The sequence below is a fragment of the Chanodichthys erythropterus genome, chromosome 6, assembly GCF_024489055.1.
Source record: "Chanodichthys erythropterus isolate Z2021 chromosome 6, ASM2448905v1, whole genome shotgun sequence".
Classification (NCBI taxonomy): Eukaryota; Metazoa; Chordata; class Actinopteri; order Cypriniformes; family Xenocyprididae; genus Chanodichthys; species Chanodichthys erythropterus.
The window spans coordinates 33,041,707-33,051,017 of record NC_090226.1 but is presented as its reverse complement, the minus strand read 5'-3'; the positions used below and the strand labels follow the sequence as shown (position 1 = coordinate 33,051,017).

Genomic DNA, 9,311 nt, shown 5'->3' with positions numbered 1-9,311 from the left:
TTGGACACTTTTAACATGGCAAATTCTAGAAATTCCGAGATTTTTTGAGGGCAGCATATACATTAAAGTCTAAATATATTTTGGCCGATGGGAAAGTTTCAATCGAAGGTTCCTCTGGTACATTTAGTGATGATTAGTAGTGTACAGTTAAACAATAGGAAGGGACAATTGAGGACAATAAGCAAGCGTCTGCAACTTTATTATGCACGTGAACTCGACAATGTAAGTGTGAAGTTCATTCCTGCCTGTCTAGACGTGTTATGAGACTCTTTGTCTATGTTTCCACCTTGACCTTGGATTTCCTTGCCGCTGATGGCATTTGGACGATAAGCCATTATTTAGATTACTTGCGCTACTACAGTAACCTATAGACCTACTTTTAATCGAATTATATGAGTTACTCAATATTTAAAGTTAAGTGCAATTAACATGTACTACCAAAATGTGAAGTATGTGTGTATGTAGGCCTATGTATGCATATATGTATGTATGTATGTATGTATGCTTGCATATATGTATGAAGAGACAGGGCCGGTTATGAATTTCTAAACTCAGAATTTCACAGTGATTCTTTCGTTAAAAAAAGCTGACAGGAACACCTTATGAAACGAACTATTCTGACATCCTCGTCTATTCTTCGTCATTTTATTACTTTTTTTCACAGTTAACAATCTAAAACACTACATCTAATTCCCACCTGTTCCGGATAATCACCTATTTTTAATTGTACTATTTGAAACTGATATGACTATTGTGTATTTAGAACAAACTCTTATGTATTGTTTATTTTATGTATTTATTTTTTAAAATAAAAACTAACAAAAAACTAACAAAACTTCTCAAATCCAAATTTCCAAATTAGCAACTTGTCTGCCAGTGCTACGAAAAATAAAAAAGATTCTTCGAACAAATATCAAATTTAAATATTTCAAAACCAATATCAAATAGGCCTACATTTGCATTGGCCTATAATATTTTCATTCAGTGTCGGCAAAAACTTTAGGATTAATTTATCTGATTTATCTTAATGCTTTACTATTACCTTTCCAGAAAAGCGATAACATTTATTTGTTCTTGGAGTAATTCTAAAGAAAAAAAAAAAAATCATCATTTTGCCTGATATACATTTGCAAGCCATTGAACTTTCTCTTTTTTGATGACTGTTTTGTGGTCAGTGATACTGAGCATCTTCCCCTGTAAGAAATTCCCTTACTCGCTTTGTCTCGATAGTCATGTTATTCTTAATAGTGAAACAGGGTTTAATGACGCGCATGCGTGCGCGGAGAAAATTAGGTTGGAAGTGAGGTGTCAGTCTAGTTTTAAAAAGCATTGACAACCAATGACGATTTCGCTGAATCTGCATTGACGCTGGGCGGACACATTGTTTTACGTGTAATGAAGAAGAAGAAGAAAAAAAAATCGAATGAAAGTAATACTCATAAAAACAAAACCATGGAGGGACTGAGTGGGAGCAATCCTGCCTCTCGTTGCAGTGATTTTATCTCGCACCCTGTACTGGGGCGCCACAACTTCTCGAATCACCAGTGTACAGTGTACCCGGATATCACGGCACAAGATACCGGCTGGCAATGCCCTGCGCCCCAGACCTCATCGGGCACACCACTAAGCTACGGATACCCGTTTGGGAGTCCATATTATGGATGTCGTCTTTCGTACTCTCAACAAAATCCAGAAAAATACCTGGAACCAAGCGGCGTGCTTCCATCTGAAGAGCTTTCCAGTAGATCCAAAGATTTTGCTATTTACTCAAGCTTTGCCGGCTCTTACAAGACTGTCTCCGGCTATTTGGATGTCCCGCTTGTACCAGGAATCAGCGCGCACCCAGAGTCACGGCATGAAACTTTATTTCCTGTGGACAGTTATCAGCAGTGGGCACTGTCGAACGGCTGGGATGAGCAACGATGTTGTTCTAAGGATCAAACACATTTTAACCACCTATGGAATTCACAGTGTTTGGGTAAAATGAAATATCAGCAAAAATGATAAATTTATACTTGATGATTTATGATAATTTATACTTGCAGTATTGGAGTTGAAGAGTAGTGACTTTCAGGAAATTCCAATCTTAAATATGTTCATGAAGGCCTTATTGTTGTACCCGATAGTGGTTTTCCGTAATAGTTCTTAGATTCATTCTTAACCGAGACGTTGATTGGCAGATGTCAGTTTAAAATGTAGCTTATTTAAACTTCAGAGTTGATTTTTTTTTTTTTTTTTTTTGATGCATTTTACTTAAACAATATGCCTAGCCTATAGGCATATATATTGTATTAATATTCCAAGTAACCAATCAGGGCTTCGTTTCCTAAAAAAGTTCAATTTAACTCTATTGATGAAACCTTTAGAGTCTGGGCTGGGTTTCCCAAAGCCAACTAGGGTCGCAAGTTCCATCAATAGAGTTAAATGGAGCTTGCGACCACAGTTGGCTTTGGAAAAAGCAGCCCAAGACTCTAAAGGCCATATATATATATATATATATATATATATATATATATATATATATATATATATATATATATATATATATATATATATCCCAACTCAAACTTGGATATTGTATTAAAAAAACAAACAGTCTAATGAATCCGCATTGATTGAAATATTTATTTGCAAATGTACAATATTTGGACAAGTTATAATTTTTAAATATATCATCTTATATTCTGCTTTGACAGATAGGCCTACTATAACCATTATTGTTTTAGACTCAGATTGTTCGATTTACTCAATAATATTATTATTTGTGATCTATACATAAAAAAATGCGTGTTCTCTTCTAAACTTGGTTTATTTGCTTCAGATTAATGTAGGCTAATTCCTTCATGCTTCTACAGTCATTTGCTGTCTACAGTCTACTTGAATAAATTAATTAGGGCGAATATGAACCAACGTTAATAAAGAATTTAAATGGATTTCATCTTCTAGAACGAAAACATCTTCTAGAAATTATAAGAAAGTTTTTTTATGAGCCATTTTGGAGGGAAACGGCTGGAAAACACTATGGATGTCCATTCCCGACACATGGGGAACACATCATGCTTTAGTAACTCATAATTATGATATAAAGTAGAAATAAAATGCGTATCAATAGTATGAGTTTGTAATCTCGTAGAATACGCCAAAATGAGTTTTGGCGTGCTTATGGTACGCAGTTTTTCGCGTGCATATGATACGCACTTTATGGCGTATTATACGTACGAAACCCCCACTCCCCCACCCTCATCCTATCCAAGAGCGTGTCATATACAGGGTGCTTTATACGGTTTAATATTCTTTAATGTTCATTAATAATCTTGCAATTATTAAAAAAAAAAAAAAAAAAAAAAACATTGGTACCATTGTAGAGAAAAGTGGAGATTTTGCTTACTGAGGACACGTATAAAGATATGTATGCGGATTTACTTAAAATACAAAATTAGTGTTAATCACATTAATGAGTGCTATTGTTTCATAACATTTCGTTAACTAATTGTATAATTCAGTGATGTGGAATATGTAGGCCTAGACGTCACAAAAATAAATTGCGAGTAACGATATTCAGGTTTAGGCCTTTCTTTCGGGATTCACCAATGTCTCAGACTAGACATATAACCTACAGTATAAATTAGTGTTGGAGTTAGAATTCCTCACTTAAAAATCGCTTGTTTGTATCAGCTCACTGTAAACATTTCCAATCTGTTTGAAAAGGTTAATTTAAAACAACGAATTTTCTTATACCAACGACGATCAAATCAGATTAGATGACTCAGAGACAACAAACGCATCGAACCCTTAACTCTAAAAAGGTCGGATTGTTAGTGCAAAATTAAACGCTTTGTCAGAATTTCTAAGTTGTTCTTCCCGTCTTACACCATTTTTGCAGATGTGGTGCCACACCAGACCGAGATTAATGGGTATCATCGCGGTCGTAAGAAGAGGGTACCTTACACTAAAATTCAACTAAAGGAGCTGGAGAAAGAGTATGCAGCCAGCAAGTTCATCACCAAAGACAAAAGAAGGCGTATCTCCGCCACAACCAATCTCTCCGAACGCCAGGTGACCATCTGGTTCCAGAACCGCCGTGTCAAGGAAAAGAAGTTCGTGTGTAAATCAAAGCCAAGCAAAGTCATGCATGTTATTTGATTAGCCTTGTTTGCGCGAACAATTTCATCATTCAAGCAGAAAAAAAAACATTCCACATTCAACGGATCTAACATCTGAACATATGGCAAAAAGATGGCATACATTACAGTTGCAGTAGCCTTACATTGCAGTAATAGATACGTTTCCAGAGAGGAGTCACAACATCATTCATCTTATATTAAAGAATCAGTTAACGTATTCTGGAATGCCTAGGAGGTCTGATGATTGTTCATTTTTACTGAAGAACACCCCATACTATTCATATGTGATTCGTTGGTTTTGCGTTCGATATTAATATGGTGTAAACAAGACTGTTGTTTTTAAATTTATCACTGCTATTTATAATTTAAGACTATGGTGTGTCAGATTTGAAAATTCTTGCCTTGTTTGCTTATAGCTTTTGTTCTATTGCAGAAGGTTGTGAGTTTCAAAAACAACTGGAATGGTAATTATTGTAGGCCTATATCAAAATGTTCTGTCCATCAAAACGTAAAGTCATCCATTGTTTGTTAATTGTTAGCTTTGCAGCAATGTTTTGTGTACTTTTCTCCCTAGCGTTTTTGCTCCATTTTATAGCAAGTGCATATATGTCATAAAATGTTCTTGTGTTTTATAGAAACGTATTAATTGCTAAAACGTGTTTACATAAATACTTTGTTTATCGCCCCCCCCCCCCAAAAAAAAAAACATACCTTTCTTATTTTAACATTTTTGTTACCCAATATTGTCATGCAATTTCATTGTAAGTGAAGTATCTCTCTTATTAACAATGGAGATCAATTGGAACTTTATTAATAATTTAAAAATAAATAAATAAATAACATACTGCACATAAGTGAAAATAATGTGCAGAAAATAAGTTCAGTGACAAAGCACCTGGGTCATCACTTTACTTTTTGGTCCCCATGTGGAAAACAGCTTATAAATCATACTAAGTGTTGTTGTTTTTTTGTTGTTGTTTTTTTTTGAAAATCTAAAAATGCAGAAAGATATCTGTTATGGAGGATTGGGATTAGGGGAGAGAATAGAGTTTGTACAGTACAAAAATCGCTCACAGCAATTCGAACATATTTTACAAGGTGGCTATTTCGTATGAATTCGTACGAATGACCTACCCCTAATCCCACACCTAAACCTACCAGTCAGTGGGGTTTAGGGAAAATGTATGAATTCGTACGAATAAGCCACTGTGTAAAATATGTACGAATTGGTCGTGAGATAGCGTTGCACTTACGTGATACTCTGGGGTTGAAATGCATATTTAAAATTAATGAAATATAAATATAACACTGCATGTTAGCACACGTCATACTAACAAGAAATATTTCTATCCACAGGTCAAGAGCTGTAGTTCCAACCACTCAAGTTCGCGATGCAGTTTGCGAATTTTCTTCGGAACTATGGTGTCAGGAAAAGATTAAATTGTTAAACATTGTTGGTAACGACAGAACTTGTGACCGCATTTGGCTAACGAAACTTTTGAGAAACTCACCCTATATCGATAATTCATTATATTATATTATATTATATTATATTATATTATATTATATTATATTATATTATATTATATTATATTATATTATATTATATTATATTATATTATCCCTTCATGCATGTGATATTTGGAAGCCATTTTTAACCATTTAGGTTGTAGTACCATGTCCCGACCACCAAGTGGTGTATAGCCTACCCAAAGCCTTGTCTATGATTCCAATTACAGTAATAAGTGTATTTGTATATCTTTGTTGTCCTGAGATGTTACATCATATAATCAAAAAGGCGGACAGAAGAGGAGATGCACCAAGTACCTCAGGAATAAGTGTTAAATCCTTATATTCTCAGAAAAATTGAATATTTTTTCAGATAAATAGGATGTAAGGAATACCTTAATCCAGATTTTAACAAAACAAACAAAAACAAAATTGTAAAATTTTCTCTGTGACAGAAAATACATCTGTCCACTACAGCCGACGTCATGCACCAAAGTGTATATTATGCCTATTGGGTCTATATATGGGTTCCTCCTTATTTGTATGATTTAGTTAAAATTATGATATATTTTTATTAAACAGCAATAGTCTTCAAATTTTATAATTTATTTAAATGCTTAGGCCTATACAGTCTTATTAGGTCATAAAAAATTGTAGGAATATACTAGGACATGGATGTGTGTATGATTGCATTTGAGGGTTTGTGTGTGTGTGTGTGTGTGTGTGTGTGTGTGTGTGTGTGTGTGTGTGTGTGTGTGTGTGTGTGTGTGTGTGTGTGTGTGTGTGTGTGTGTGTGTGTGTGTGTGTGTGTGTGTGTGTGTTTGTGTGTGTGTGTGTGTGTTGTGCTCACATATGATACTGGTTTTAATATTTTTAAACAAAAGTTGGCCAATTTTAAAGTAAAAAAAGGAGTTTAGAGACATAGAATATTATGTTTTTCAAATATCCTCATTATTGTTGTTATTTAACGTTGTACTAAGACTTCTGATGCAAAAGCCTCTAAAAGCCACATCTGTCAAAAATGAGATAATGATATTGAGTGAATGCTCTCCGCACATACTATACGTTCATCAAATACTTTAACTTCAAACCTGCTAAATCCCAGCCTCATCCCATTCAAAAGTATATAGACACCTATACATAGGAGTCTGATAAGAAATGTTCATTTCAAAGAACAATTTCAGACGACTTCAGAGGCTGTCAGTCTTCTTATTTGCATTCATACATTTGCTCTTAGTAAATGTTTTAAAAACATGCATGTTTTAAAGGTTTTTTTAGACCAAGCATTGAGTTCTATTGAATCACTTTTTATATCATTGATGCATGGTGTCCACTACAGTGGACAGATATGTAACTCCATCGAAATAAAATATTTTGGGGAGAAGATTTATTGGCATGATTTTTCACTTGTTTAAAAGTAAAAACAAAACATTAAAAACAAAAACAAAAAATTATTACTTTGTGATTTAATAATTCATGCATGAAAGGGTTAAATTATAAATGTTTTATAAAAGCATTAAGGTACTCCAGGATAGTGCTGTATCATGAATGAGTCACAGCTAAAGGGGTTGCACTCTGCTTCGCAACTTATTGCTTACATGTTTTATTATATTATATTATATTATATTATATTATATTATATTATATTATAATTTTGAGCTAGATTGATCAAATTGTTATTTCTTTACGACAAAAGGCAAACCTCTGCAAGAATATCACATCCGTTATGAGTTGGTGTGAAATACATTGTGTGCCTTTGTAAGAATCTACCTCACTAACCCCACTTGTACACATGCTGAGATAAGTTTCAATTAAACTAAAGAACCAAAAACAGAGTCCACATTATGCAATATGCTTTAAAAAAATGGTTTACTGAAGCAATCCATAAGAACAATCCAAAACAATGCCTCTCTGTGACTGACTATAACTCAAATCCACTGTGAGTTTGACTCGGAAGTGTTTGTAAAGAACAAACTTTCTTAACGGTATTTATCCTTAATGAACACTTGACTCTAGTGTACCTGTGTACAAAACATGTAGGCCTAACAAAAAACACTGTCAATGTGTGTGAGTTGTGTGAATGTTCTCAATCAGAGTCACAATGGTGACAAATGAATGTTGTTAACCCTATAGAGTGCAGGTTTGGTGGGTTCAGAGGCTTCATACACTTCTTTTAGTTGCAAAAATGACTTTTAGTTGCAAAATGGCTCCATACAAACAACACAAAAGTTTTCTGAGGTCTGGCTTTCAATGTTTTCTTCTCAACTGATCTGACTGTCCTGCCCTTCTTTGAAACGTCATCACATTGGCAGACACACCTCTGTCTGTCTTTTTTATTGTCTAGGCATTCTGTAAAATTATTAAAAATAAACTTTTCTTAGTTGTGGGTTAGCTCAAATTTATTATATTATATTATATTATATTATATTATATTATATTATATTATATTATATTATATTATATTATATTATATTATATTATATTATATTATATTATATTATAACATAATATAATATATTATAAATAGCTAAAATCAGGGAAGTTGACTAAAATATTGGTTACTAAATGATTGTTTAGATTCAAACAGCCATTTTTATACACACAGGTAGCCTATATTTCTCCCCTTTTTCTTCTATGATCTCATCAGCATGTAAACAGAATTGTTTGCCACTATTTTAAACTATTCCACTATTTCAAGAATGTGGACTGTGTGGTCTACTGGTTGGCCAGACAAAAAGTAGACCCTTCTGATGTCTAACATTAAGATGTCATTGACAAAAACTATGCACTCTTTTCATGTGTGCCTCCAAAATTACTTTTTTTTTTTTATTATTTTTTTTTATGAAGTTGTGGTCAGGCCTATACCATGACTACATATCCTCATAATTGCATGACAATTGTTCATATTAATACAATTAACCGTCAACAGTAAAATTTGGCTTCTTAATGTATGTTAAGTTGTTGTTGTTGTTTTGTTTTTTGCTTTTTTAATTTAATGACAATATATAGGATTCTCTTGTGGATAATTAACATAGGCCTATGAGCTATTTTAAGTGACCATTCGCAATGCACAATTTAGAAAAGAACACCTAGAATATGGTCTATGACTGCCTCTAGTGGGGAAAGAGTATAAATGTAAAGGTTAAGAGCGAGGGCGGAGGAAGGGAGATGGGGGTAATACATTCATATATACAACACATCATCAGTAAAAGTTGCTTGTAACTCATAATTTTAATTTACTAAAACACTCAAAGGATAAACAGATATACTCATTCTAAAAGATTGCTTATTTGGCCTTTTGCTTCTGCAATTAACATCTACTTCCCTGTCATAGGTCTATTCTCACTCTAACAGCATAAATATTTTTAAATATTTCATGCTTACGGTTTTGTTGGCGTTGTTAGCTTCTGTCTCTGCCCTCAATGTCTTTCTCTTTCACACACACACACGCGTACAAAAAATGTCTCAAATGGTCTCAATATCGATGTTAATTTGGATAAAATTTTAGAAAAGTTTTCTATTAAATGATCTATATCATTGCATTAACTTTACATTTAGCTTCCTTATACAATTTGTGGTTTAGATAATGGAATTATGAAGGGATTGTCGTTACAAGTTTTTTAAAAAAGGGCGACTGTGGTGTTAGAGGATGTCATAGAAGGAATGCCTCATTGGTGT

General features: G+C 33.6%; 1 protein-coding gene across 1 annotated transcript; it reads left to right on the top strand.

The window, feature by feature from the left end:
* The first annotated feature begins 1,339 nt into the window (after positions 1-1,339).
* On the top strand, positions 1,340-4,143 carry hoxc13b (homeobox C13b). Its single transcript, XM_067387527.1, is given in 3 exon segments — positions 1,340-1,392; positions 1,431-1,978; positions 3,884-4,143. Coding segments are annotated over 3 exon segments (861 nt in total).
* Positions 4,144-9,311: the final 5,168 nt, after the last annotated feature.